The 13,164-nt window shown below is 37.4% G+C and overlaps 1 protein-coding gene across 6 annotated transcripts in view; it reads left to right on the top strand.

The window, feature by feature from the left end:
- The window catches only part of plxnb1a (plexin b1a), a 99,459-nt gene that overhangs the window by 47,225 nt on the left and 39,070 nt on the right, over window positions 1-13,164 (top strand). For 4 of the 6 annotated variants that reach the window (XM_058764273.1, XM_058764270.1, XM_058764272.1 and 1 more), the window contains 2 exons: window positions 9,279-9,358; window positions 10,716-11,814. In XM_058764273.1, the coding sequence (XP_058620256.1) occupies window positions 9,345-9,358; window positions 10,716-11,814 (1,113 nt within the window). In that variant the 5' untranslated portion in view covers window positions 9,279-9,344. Of the gene's footprint in view, window positions 1-9,278; window positions 9,359-10,698; window positions 11,815-13,164 lie in introns of those variants that run through there. The other 2 variants (XM_058764274.1, XM_058764269.1) reach the window with 1 other exon arrangement.

The following is a 13,164-nucleotide window of genomic DNA, read 5'->3' as shown; positions in this document are numbered from 1 at the left end:
ACCTAGTGAAACATTTTTATTTACAAATAGAAGTGAATAAGTGTATGACTAAATCTGGTAAAATGGTACACATTGCTCTTTGTATTGTTGTAAAATACATTCATGAAAAAACAAGCAAATATATTTAAATATATACTATAAATTAAAAGACATTTATTTTGAATCTATAGCACAGTAATGAAGGCAGCAACATATGATAGATAGGACAGAACAAGAAAGACTATTAATAATCTTTCATTGCGCAAAAGTATTATAATACGAAAGGCTCTAATACAGATCGGCACAAAGCGCTTCTGCACATCCCAAGCGCAGAATGATGCGCTTGAAGCAGCACGGAGTCACAGCGCGCAGGCTGCGCAGCCCTCCGAGTCTGCACAGAAAAGTTCAAAGTACAAAGGGAAAAGATATCATTATTTTTCCAACTGTTTGCTGCCACTAGTTAGGATAATTTTTTTCTGTACAAGTAAAGTTCAGTAGAGTTTTCTGTTGAGCTAGCCATAGATGGACACATCTATGACCTTAATTGAATTTGATTGTTTTTCCACGCTGATCTGTCAATCAACCCCGCCTTTTAAACACCACCTAAAACAAAACACAATGTGGTTGGTCATTTTAGAAGATGTTTTTTTTTTTTTTTTTCTCCTGTCTAGTTGGCCAGTTCTTAGCTCGTGAAAGCTGCCAATTTGGACTGACATTAGTGATGAAGTCCGGCTACTCAAGACTCTGGAAAGGTCAACAATAGCGTCTGGAATGCGGGGTATGCAGTGATGCCCCTCTACGTTCAAGAGCTCTATTAATAACATGAACATGCCACTGTTTCACCCTCTTACTCTCCCTCACTTCTCTTTCAATTCTCACGCCTTCGTGGAAAAATCCAAAATACAACCAGGGATTGTTCGCAACACCCATTCACCATATTTTACAGACAAATCTCCTTTCGCGGAGAGACTAACGACATCGGTTTGATATCTGAAAAGACGTCTCATACGCTGTGAATTATGTTTCAGTCCTGCTGAATGGCCGCATTGTCCCCAGAGATGGATAAATAGCTTTCTTAATCATCCAGAGTGGCAACTTTTCATGTTCATTGTCATGCCCAATGAGGCGTGACAGCGTAACATTCTGTTAGAGGCCATAAAATGTGGGGTCACTGCCAACCCCTCCCAGAGAGACAGAGGGGTCAGTCTCCTCTCTGTGCTGCTGTGTGAGCCGTGCCTCACGGGCCTGACGTTACCCCTCCGGTCCCGGCATCTATCTGTGCCCCTGGGAACGCTTCCAAACAATACACTCCCTTTATCCCGGGGACGATTCGGAGGGGCCGGCTCAGAGTTTTATCCTTTAATACAGGGTGAAGTGCTTGTCATTCTTGTGTGGAATCCTTGCTCTCTCACTCTTTCGCTTTCTCCTTCCCCCTCTTTCTCTGTGACTGGTCTGTGAAGAGGAGACTCTGCATTGTGTTGGCCTTAACTGTCATTGGTGTTAAATCAACACCACCTGCACGTCTATTCTAGTGAAGATTTAAAAGCAGTCAGCCTAACGAGCCTCTATTATTCAGGTTGCTGTTCGCTAACTGTGGAGGTTGAGCTCTTTTTGAGACCTTTTGTTTGTGCTGCTTTTCAGGGTACAACCTAATGTTGAGGGGGGTTTTCTAAACGCTCAACAGGACCTCTTGGAACACACCTCCAAAATCTGGTAATAGGTCAACTTGGGGCACTTTTGTTTGTTTGGTTTGGTTAATAGCAGTTCTATTGGGGTTAAGTCATTCTCTGTTAACTTGAGGGAAATTTAGTGAATTAATTGGACGTCGGTATGTCTTTATTAGGGCCCTGTGATTTCTGTGATGTGGAAAAAGCGGACGGAATCATGGAATCCAGTCATAAAAATGGAATTTACTGTATAATGCTGCCGCCTAAATACAGTGCCTTGCGAAAGTATTCATACCCCTTCATTTTTTTCCATGTTTTGTTATGTTGCTGCTTTATGTTAAAATACATTTTGTAATACAAAACCTGACACCACCCACTAGGGGAGGAGCTCGCTAAAAGAATTTAAAATACCATTTTCATGGTAACACAAGGTCCGATTTCAAAATAGTTTTCACAGGCTGAGTCTTGAGTTTGTAAGCTTTCGAATTATATATAGTTTGTCAACATTAGATCAGATTAAGTATAAGATATAATTGTTTTAAACAAGCAGTGGCAAGTAGGCCAGTGACAGTTAACAGGTTTTAACAGCTTTTTTTATACCCAAAGAAGGCAACGTGTACTGGGAGATACAACTCAAAAAATCCAAAATATATAAGATATAAGAGATGTTTTACTTAAGTCCAGATGATATAAAAAATGACATGAAATGATTTTTTTCCCACTCTTGCCTATTTAAGGGTTAAACTGCTTTAAAGGGTACTCCACTCCAAAATGAAAATTTTGTCATTAATCACTAACCCCCATGTCGTTCCAAACCCGTAAAAGCTTTGTTCGTCTTCAGAACACAATTTAAGATATTTTGGATGAAAACCGGGAGGCTTGTGACTGTCCCATTGACTGTCAAACAATTAACACTGTCAAGGCCCAGAAAAGTATAAAAAACATCAGTGGTTCAACCGTAACGTTATGAAGCTACGAGAATACTTTTTGTATGCAAAGGAAAAAAAAAATGTCACTTTATTCAACAATTTGTCATCTCTGCGTCAGCGTAGCGCCATTTTGGAGAGTATGTGCTGGACGTGAACTGCATATGCTGTTCTGTATCAGCCGTGCTGCACGGATACGTCTTTACGTTTGTTTACGCTTTGATTTGAACCAAAACAGCGTATCCTTGTGGCAGAGGAGACGAATTGTTGAATAAAGTTTTTTTTTTTTTTTGTTTTTCTTTGCATACAAAAAGTATTCTCGTAGCTTCATAACGTTACGTTGAACCACTGATGGCAGATGGACTATTCTGACGATTTATACTTTTCTGGGCCTTGACAGTGTTATTTGTTTGACAGTCAATGGGACAGTCACAAGCCTCCCGGTTTTCATCCAAAATATCTTAAATTGTGTTCTGAAGACGAACAAAGCTTTTACGGGTTTGGAACGACATGGGGGTTAGTGATTTAAGAACACAATTTTAATTTTGGGGTGGAGTAACCCCAAACAGAGCTTGAGAGGTGAAGAGTGAGGAGAAGAATGGCAGATAATTGCCAAATGCTAATGAGCAAAGCTTGTCGCATCAAACAAAAAAGGCTTGAGGCTGTAAAGGTGCTTCAGCTAAATATTTAGTTAAGGGTATGGATACTTATGCAATGTACTTATTTCAGTTTTTTTTATTTTTAGGGATGTAACGATTACCGGTTTGACAATAAATCATGATTAAATTCCCTATGGTTAGTATTACCGTTTCATTTTTTAATTATCTTTAAAACCATATTTGATTACCGTGATTTGAACATTTCACGATAAATAAATACTGTCCAGCATAAAGCACAGTTTTCAGTAACAGTCTCACGTGCGCACAGTACGCAGAGTAACTTAGTTTAATTTTGAGTGAAAACACGGCGGAAAAGCTGGGAGGTTTTAAAAGAGTGCTGAGGGAATTATACAAATTAATATATTAATTAATGAATTATATGAATGTACCTCTGAAGGTTCTGACTGTCTTCAGAAACGATTCGATGGCATTTTGTTTTCATCTTAGTTTATGGGAAACAGCTGTATTCAGCTTTTCCATATAAAGCACCACCTGCTGTCAGAGAGTGGATTTACAGAGACTTATATTTACATTCAGCCTGTGTGCAGTTTCTGTCTGGCCAAAAACATTTTAACCGGTTGAGGAAAAACAAGCTTATGTGGATTCTACACATTTAAACAATTCAGATAAGTTATGTAGAATTATTTATGGAGCAGATAAAATACATATAACCATTTATTAATCAATTATCATTTTGACTTAACCCTTTTCTTTATTTAAAGGCTGAAATGTGAGGTTTACCTTTTATATGAAACTTTTTCAAAGCTTTATTTGAACATTTACATTAGATATTTGAACATGCTATTGAATTGTTGTCAGTCAAGTTGTGATTTAAAATCCGAACATCATTGGTAATGTTATTGTTTTAGTGATTATACAAACAAAAAGTCATTTTATTTGTTGTTTGTTGATTTTTTTTTAAATATAAAACTTGAAGGGATTTGTGTGTCTGTACTTTTTAAACATCTCCAGCACATTTTAATAATACCATGATCATTTTGGTCACTATAATCGTGATAAGAAATTTTCATACCGTTACATCCCTATTTATTTTTAATAAATTTACAACGTTGTGACAATTCTGTTTTTGCTTTGTCAATATGGTGTATGGAGTGTAGATTGGTGTGGGAAAAAAAGTAATTTAAAGCAGTTTAACATAAGGCAGCAACATAAATAAATTTGAAAAAAATGAAGGGGTGTGAATACTTTCGCAAGGCACTGTATATGAGTGCATGAACACATTAACAAATTCTCTGAGAGTCACTTCATGAGCATTTTACCATTTCTTTTGAGCAAAAAACAGAAACTGAAAGGTTGTCACATCGACACGTCAAAATAAAAGTTTGGTTTAACTTGAAGAAACTGTGACAGAAATATATCACTTAATGTAATAATGATACTACTAATACTACTACTACTACTACTACTACTAAAATGATTATCAAAACATTGTTTTGCAGAATATTTACCTGAAAAATTGTTTGCTAGAATTTATTTACTGAAAAAATTTAAATACATAACACAGCATTTCTGGGGGAAAAAATATATATTTTTTTTTATAAAATCAATTAATTAGAGATGCTTTTGATTATTAAAATTTAATAAAACCATTCAAATGGAATCCAGAAAATTAATGGAAAACACAGAATCTGGTAAAAATTAAATTAAATTTGAGGGGGAAAAAAACATATTTCATAGGACCTTAAAAATGTAATTCTTGTTAAACTTTTAATAAATTGCTGTTAAATTGTGTAAGTTTTGTGATTTCAATTAATTAGACATGCTTTTTGATTTAACATTTTTTATTTAACCATTAAAACAAAAACAGAAGAGAAAAAAAACGGAATCCAGAAAAATTCAAACGGAAAAAATGGAATTTGGAAAAGAAAATAGAATGGATTTTGGAAAAAAATAAAATGGATAGGGCTTGGCAAAAGCACACAGTCGGTTTAACATGTTGTCCCTAACAAGCCTGTCATTAGTTGCCAACTGTAGTTGTTGTAGTTGTTTAGACTATTTTGATGCTTGAAACCTTTTCTTACAAATTTTACACTTAATGAAATATTTTCTACAAATTATATTTTAAATGCTGTACTATATGTTTCACATTTGGCACATTTATATGAGCTGACTCAGGTCGTATCAGTGAGCTAGAAACATTCTACATAAGGGTGGTCTTCTCTGTGGGTGGCCACACATGACCAGATGAATACTTCTCACTTCTCATGACTCTTGTGTGCCCTTATTTTTTAGTGAATCAAAACATACAGCGTGACCAATAGAGTCTGATTCCTTAACTTGTGACTCTTATGATCCGTTTTTTTTTTTCTTTTTTTTAGTGGATCATAAACATACTGCACACGCTTAAATAACTGGCTTATAAGTGTGATCAGGAATCAGACTTACTGTACCAAGCAAATTGAATTTCATGAACTGGTTGTTTTTAGTAAATCATAAGCATACAGCATGGCCACTAAAATAAGTGGCTTTTAAGAGTCTTTTCTTTTGATTTAGAATAAGACATGCCAAACAAATGACTCTTATACAGTGGGGCAAATAAGTATTTGATACACTGCCGATTTTTCAAGTTTTCCCACTTACAAAGAATGGAGAGATCTGTCATTTTCATCGTAGGTACACCTCAACTGTGAGAGACAGAATGCAAAAAATAAAATCCAGAAAATCACATTGTATGATTTTTAAATAATTAACTTCCATTTTATTGCATGAAATAAGTATATGATCACCTACCAACCAGCAAGAATTCTGGCTCTCACAAACCTGTTAGTTTGTCTTTAAGAAGCCCTCCTATCCTCCACTCATTACCTGTATTAATTGCACCTGTTTGAACTCGTTACCTGTATAAAAGACACCTGTTCACACACTCAATCAGTCAGACTCCAACCTCTCCACTATGGGCAAGACCAAAGAGCTGTCTAAGGACACTAGGGACAAAATTGTAGACCTGCACAAGGCTGGGATGGGCTACAGGACAATAGGCAAACAGCTTGGTGAGAAGGCAACAACTGTTGGCGCAATTATTAGAAAATGGAAGAAATTCAAGATGACTGTCAATCTCCCTCGGACTGGGGCTCCATGCAAGATCTCGCTTGGTGGAGTATCAATGATCCTGAGAAAGGTGAGGGATCAGCCTACAACTACACGGGAGGACCTGGTCAATGACCTGAAGAGAGCTGGGACCACAGTCTCAACGGTTGCCATTAGTAGCACACTACACCGTCATGGATTAAAATCCTGCAGCGCGCGCAAGGTCCCCCTGCTCAAGCCAGCACATGTCCAGGCCTGTCTGAAGTTTGCCAAAGACCATCTGGATGATCCAGAGGAGTCATGGGAGAAGGTCATGTCGTCAGATGAGACCAAAATAGAACTTTTTGGTATAAACTCCACTCGCCGTGTTTGGAGGAAGAAGGATGAGTACAATCCCAAGAACACCATCCCAACCGTGAAGCATGGGGGTGGAAACATCATGCTTTGGGGGTGCTTTTCTGCAAAGGCGACAGGACGACTGCACCGTATTGAGGGGAGGATGGATGGGGCCATGTATTGCAAGATTTTGGGCAACAACCTCCTTCCCTCAGTAAGAGCATTGAAGATGGGTCGTGGCTGGGTCTTCCAGCATGACAATGACCCCAAACACACAGCAAGGGCAACTAAGGAGTGGCTCCGTAAGAAGCATTTCAAGGTCCTGGAGTGGCCTAGCCAGTCTCCAGACCTGAACCCAATAGAAAATCTATGGAGGGAGCTCAAACTCCGTGTTGCCCAGCGACAGCCCCAAAACCTGAAAGATCTGGAGAAGACCTGTATGGAGGAGTGGGCCAAAATCCCTGCTGCAGTGTGTGCAAACCTGGTCAAGAACTACAGGAAACGTCTGACCTCAGGAAACAAAGGTTTCTGTACCAAATATTAAGTTCTATTTTTCTATTGTATCAAATACTTATTTCATGCAATAAAATGGAAATTAATTATTTAAAAATCATACAATGTGATTTTCTGGATTTTTCTTTTAGATTCTGTCTTTAGATTCACAGTTGAGGTGTACCTACGATGAAAATTACAGATCTCTCCATTCTTTGTAAGTGGGAAAACTTGAAAAATCGGCAGTGTATCAAATACTTATTTGCCCCACTGTAAGCCATTTAATTTCAGTAAATACATGCAGTGCTATCACTAAGAAGAGCCTGCTCATAAACTATAGTTTTTTGCTCAGGAATCAGACTTGCCAAGAGAATAACTCTTATGAACCAGTTCATTTTAGTGAGTCAAAAACATCAATGAAATCAATGGTCCAGTCAATAAAAAGAACCTGCTTATAATAGTCTTTCGATCAAGAATTAGATTTGCTAAACAAATCACTCATATGAGCCATTTCTTTTTAGTGAATAAAAACACACAGAATGGCCACTAAAATAACCTGTGATCCTGCTGATCAGGAATCAGACTTAAAGGGTTAGTTCACCCCAAAATTAAAATTATGTCATTAATTACTTCACCCTCATGTCGTTCCAAAACTGTAAGACCTTCGTTCAACTTCGGAACAAAAATTAAGATATTTTTGACGAAATCGGAGAGCTATCTGACCCTCCATAGACAGCAATGTAACTGAAATGTTCCCAGGTCCAGAAACGTAGTAAATACATCGGTAAAACAGTCCATGTGACATCAGTGGCTCAAATTCACTTTTGCGACACTATGAGAATACTTTTTTTTTTTTTTTGCGCAAAGAAAACAAAAATAACATAATTTACTCAACCATTCTTCTCCCCCGAGTTACATCGTCCGCCATTTTATTAGTTCACCCTAAATTTGTCATTAATTACTTCACAATTATCCCAGTATTTCTGTTGTTTAAGTAAGGGATAATCAATGGCTAGCTGTGCATTAAACGATTTGAATGCACGACGTGGAGGCGAAGAACCACCCGACACGCAGCGGATCCCGTTTATGCCGTGGTCATTTGCCAGCATTCACATATTAAAGATGTTAATTACATTCGCGCTGCAGTATTTGACCGGAACAATAAAAATGACGGTTGTTTTCGTCTGTATTACTATTCAACTGTAACTGTATGTTACTATGGTTACCAATGTTTATAGGAAGCGCATTAATATAGAACGTGATTAAACTGACCTGGAACTGTGCGGTTCAACGAATTTAATCAACACCTGCCAGCCAATCAGAATCGAGTATTCAGACAGACCATGGCATAAATTCAAAAGAATTGTTAATGGAATATTTAAAAGGAATCTGAACAAGAATTGCTTGATTCCTTTTGATTCAACCCCCACTTTTATCTTAAAATCATTCAGGGTAGAAAATACAGATTCAAAGTTGGTATTATACTCCAGAGATGCTGCATCGTCATTACTGGTTAATCATTTATCACACAGATTATTTTTTTAGCAGGAAATGGCCAAACCAAAAAGAGGTAACTGAGCAAGGCCAACATGTCATAATAAATAAGACCCTAAATTCATCTTATTCATTGACCTGCAGTCAGTTTTGTGAGTGTCCCTATACTGTGCATTTGAAATGTGTCCATTATTCCATGCTGACTTGGAGAAAGAGATCAGTAATGGACGAGTGAATGTGGGAAATGAACAAAAGGTGCTCTCCACTTAGGGAAATGGAGAATCAGGGGTGATGCTGAGCCACAACACAAGTAATCAAATCACATTATTTCACTTTTTATCTTATTGATTAATTAGGTCTGCTTGAATTGCCTCAAGAAAGCAGAGACTACTACCCTATAATGGCTTCTTATTAATCACATCTAATTCATATAAAACATCATCGACAATTTGCCTCCTCAGAGTAAAGGATCTCTGCCAATCTGCTACTGCAGAGCAATGCATTAGGGCTTCAATTGTGACTTAGGGCCTATATCATCCAATTTCCTGTCAGGGAAGGATTGCTCAGCTCAACAGCTGTGTCTCCCATGAGCCACAATGGCATTAAGCCTCCTCTCTTCAGATTGCTCAATGCCGCTCTGTGTAAGAGCTAATCGGCATGTTTTTCTACCCTCACAGACTGTCTCCACAGGCATGTGCTATGCCACTGGATAACCAAGAGGACAACAGCCTCCCGAACATTATATGTCTGACAAATGGTATGTGTGCTATTTTCCCATCGTATTTCTTAAATATGGGTGTTTTTACAGGCCTTGTCTAAAGATTGATACCCTGTGTAAAAGTGGTAATTCATTTATGTAGCAGACCACTTTATTATACAGTAACATTTGAAGTAGACTGAAACCTTTCATCAAAGTTGTACTAAAGCCAAAATGCGTTCTTGTCTTAGGACAACTTTGATTAACTTGATACACTTCAAATGTTGACTATATATAAGTATCCACTAGTAAATGCATGGTGTTATCATGTATCTGTACATATAACATGGTAATACTGTGGTTTTCGGTTCATTTATTTATTGATTGCTTGCTTGATAAATTGATTGATTGATTGATTGATTGATTTTTGTTCATGTACAAAAATGGTAATGCATTATTTATTTTATTATTAAAATAATACCATACTGGCCTTTATTTTAAATCCCTTTTCTAATTTATTTAAATATGTACTGTATGTAAATACTTAAAAAAAAACAAAAAGAAACATGGTACGCATTTAAAGTTATATTACCATGGTACTATGTCCAAAAAACAACAAAACAAAGCAAAACAAAAATACTACAATACTGTTTGTTTATACATTTACACTTACATTGTAAATATTCTTTGTTTATTTGATATACACACATTTATTTGATATATTTCAAAGTACCATTTAAATGAATATGCATGATTTAAATGAATATTTTGAATGAATATGATATAATGCAGAATATCATTCAGTTTTTTTGTAGAGGTCAACCGATCGGTTTTGCTGATTAATCGACACCCATAACCAATTGCTGGAGAAGTAGAACATTAACAGAACATTATCTGTTAACATTAGTTAATGCACAATGAACTAACATGAATTATCAAAGTATAATTACTATATCAATATTTAATATTTGTATATTTCACCTAAAAGGTACGGTTTGTTTTCATGATTCAGTCCTTTTTTATTTTGTAATAAAGTGCAGCACTATTTTTTTATTATGTTGGCTTTCATTCATGTATCCAAAAACTATTGGTTGATTCATTGGTTATTGGTAAGTGTGGTCCAACCTAGTTATTGGTAAAATCCACTATTGACCTCTAGTACTTTGGTATATATCAAAATGAGAGGGTTAGTATTTCCATTTTTTTATTAAGTACTTATATTATTTTATTTACTCTATTCCTTTCTACAGAACATATTATTTGGCTTTGCACATGACAGACCTTGTCTAATATAACTAAATAAAAAAAACCTGAAAATTATTACAATTTTTAATTATTCCTAACATGTCTTTGATTAGCTGTACTATGTTTGGCTCTGTTCTGTGAGCTAATACTGACTCATGTCACATGCAATCAGTGTTTTTGCAGTGCAGTGTGGGATGGCCCTCATCTTGACCCTGCTACAGTCCCTCATCCTGGGTGTTCTGGGGGTCCACAGCAGTTACCCTCGCTTCTCCTCCAACAACACGGTCTTCCAGCACCTGGCATTGCACCCTGACCCCAGCATAGGAACGGTCTATGTGGGGGCCCGGGACCATCTGTTCCAGCTCGCTGGCCTTGATGGCCTCCGTCTTGAAGTGGATGAGAGAACCGGCCCCGTGAGAGACAGCAAGGACTGTCTGCCTCCGGTTACCCTGGAGAACTGCCCTCAGGCTGGGCTCGTTAACAATCACAACAAGCTTCTGCTAGTGGATCCATATTCCCTTCAGCTCATCACCTGTGGCAGCGTACACCAGGGCACCTGCCAGAAACGCAGCCTAGCCAATGTGAACGAAGTTCTCTTCTCTGCCGAGAGACCTGTTGATACGCAATATGTGGCGGCTAACGACCCTACGACGTCAACTGTTGGGCTCGTGGTGCGACCGCAAGACAAGGATCCTGTTCTTTATGTGGGACGAGGCTACACCAGCAGTCACCCGCCGGTCTCCACTCGCCAACTTTCAACAGAGCCGGTGTTTTCCTATGAGGAAACCGCTAAACTTGCTGTAGCCGGTCGCCTCTCAGAGTACGATCACAATTTTGTCGCAACCTTTGCGCGACGCAACCACGTCTACTTTTTGTTCTATAGGCGCGACCTGAAAGCTACATCAAGGGAATATCGTACGTACGTGGCACGGGTGTGTTTGGACGATCAGGCGTATTACTCCTATGTTGAGGTACCGCTAATGTGTCGCTCGGGCTCAACAGGAAGGAACTACAATTTCCTCCAGGGGGCGCAGGTGGGCGGTGAGGAATCTGGAGACTCGCAGGTTTTGATGGGAGTCTTTTCTACGGCAGTTAGTGCTGCTAATGGACCCAGTGAGGAATCTGCGTTGTGCGTGTACTCTCTGGATGAAGTGGACCACGGTATTGATGCTACACGAGATCTGTGCTACACGCAATATGGAGAGAAAAATGGCTACAAGGTGGCATACATTGAGTATGATGTTAAATCCAACTGTGCCAACCTGCCAACGGTGAGTAAATGGGTAGAGCGTTTTAAATATTCTTTTAAAATTCACGCAAAAATGAAAATTCTGTCATTGATTACTGACCCTCATGTCGTTCTAAACCTGTTAGACCTTCTTTCATCTTCAGAACACAAATTAATTTTTTTTTAATGAAATGAGAGAGCTTTCTGACCCTCCATAGACAGCAACACAACTACCACGTTCAAGGCCCAGAAAGTTAGTAAGGACATCGTTAAAATAGTCCATGTGACATCAGTGGTTCAACCTTAATTTTATAAAGCCACAAGAATATTTTTGTGCGCAAAGAAAACAAATAATGACTTGATTCAACAGTTTCTTCTCTTGCCTGTCAGTCTCTGCTGCACATTCATGAGAGTAACACGGTGCATGCCTATGATGCTGCTGACACAGAACCCCGATGCGCTGCGCCTTGTTTACAATCAGAGGAATGCACACGCATGCATCGTGACACTCTCATGAACACGTGTTGAAGACTGACATGGAAGAGAAGAAATTGTTAATAAAGTCGTTATTTTTGTTTTCTTTGCACACAAAAAGTATTCTCATAGCTTTATAAAATTACAGTTGAATCACTGATGTCATACTTTAACAATCTCCTTACTACCTTTCTGGGCCTGGAATGTGTCAGTTGCGTTGCTGTCTATGCAGGGTCAGAAAGATCTCAGATTTCATCAAAAATGTCTTATTTTGTGTTCTGAAGATGAACGAAGGTCTTACAGGTTTGGAACAACGTGAGAGTTTTTTATTTTTTAAATGCAAGTTATAGATCTTATTTAGTGCTGTCAAATGATTAATCGCATCAAAATAAAAGTTTTTGTTTACATAATATATGTGTGTACTGTGTATATTTATTATGTATATATAAATACACACTCATACAGTATATATTTTGAAAATATTTACATGTATTTAAATGTATATATTTATATAATGTGTATTATATATAAATATATTTAATATACAAATATAACATATATTTTTTAAATATATACATGCATGTGTGTGTATTTATATATACATAATAAATATACACAGTACACACATATATTATATAAACAAAAACTTTTATTTTGCATGCGGTTAATCGTTTTACAGCACTAATCCTATTGTAAAAGATTCATACATGTATATGTTTCATTTAAAAAAACAAAAAAACTATTTTGACCTGGTAATGTTTAATCAACATGTATGCACGACTTCTATGAATTTCTAAAATATTACCGCTGTCCCACAGTTGTGTGGACATCATTTCAAACACTGAACAGTTTTGCCCGCTAATACTTTTTTTTTATTATTAGTGTACTTGGTTGTACTTGGAGACAACAGGGTCATTTA

This window comes from Onychostoma macrolepis, chromosome 23, assembly GCF_012432095.1.
Source record: "Onychostoma macrolepis isolate SWU-2019 chromosome 23, ASM1243209v1, whole genome shotgun sequence".
Classification (NCBI taxonomy): domain Eukaryota; kingdom Metazoa; phylum Chordata; class Actinopteri; order Cypriniformes; family Cyprinidae; genus Onychostoma; species Onychostoma macrolepis.
This window is presented reverse-complemented; position numbering and strand designations above follow the sequence as displayed.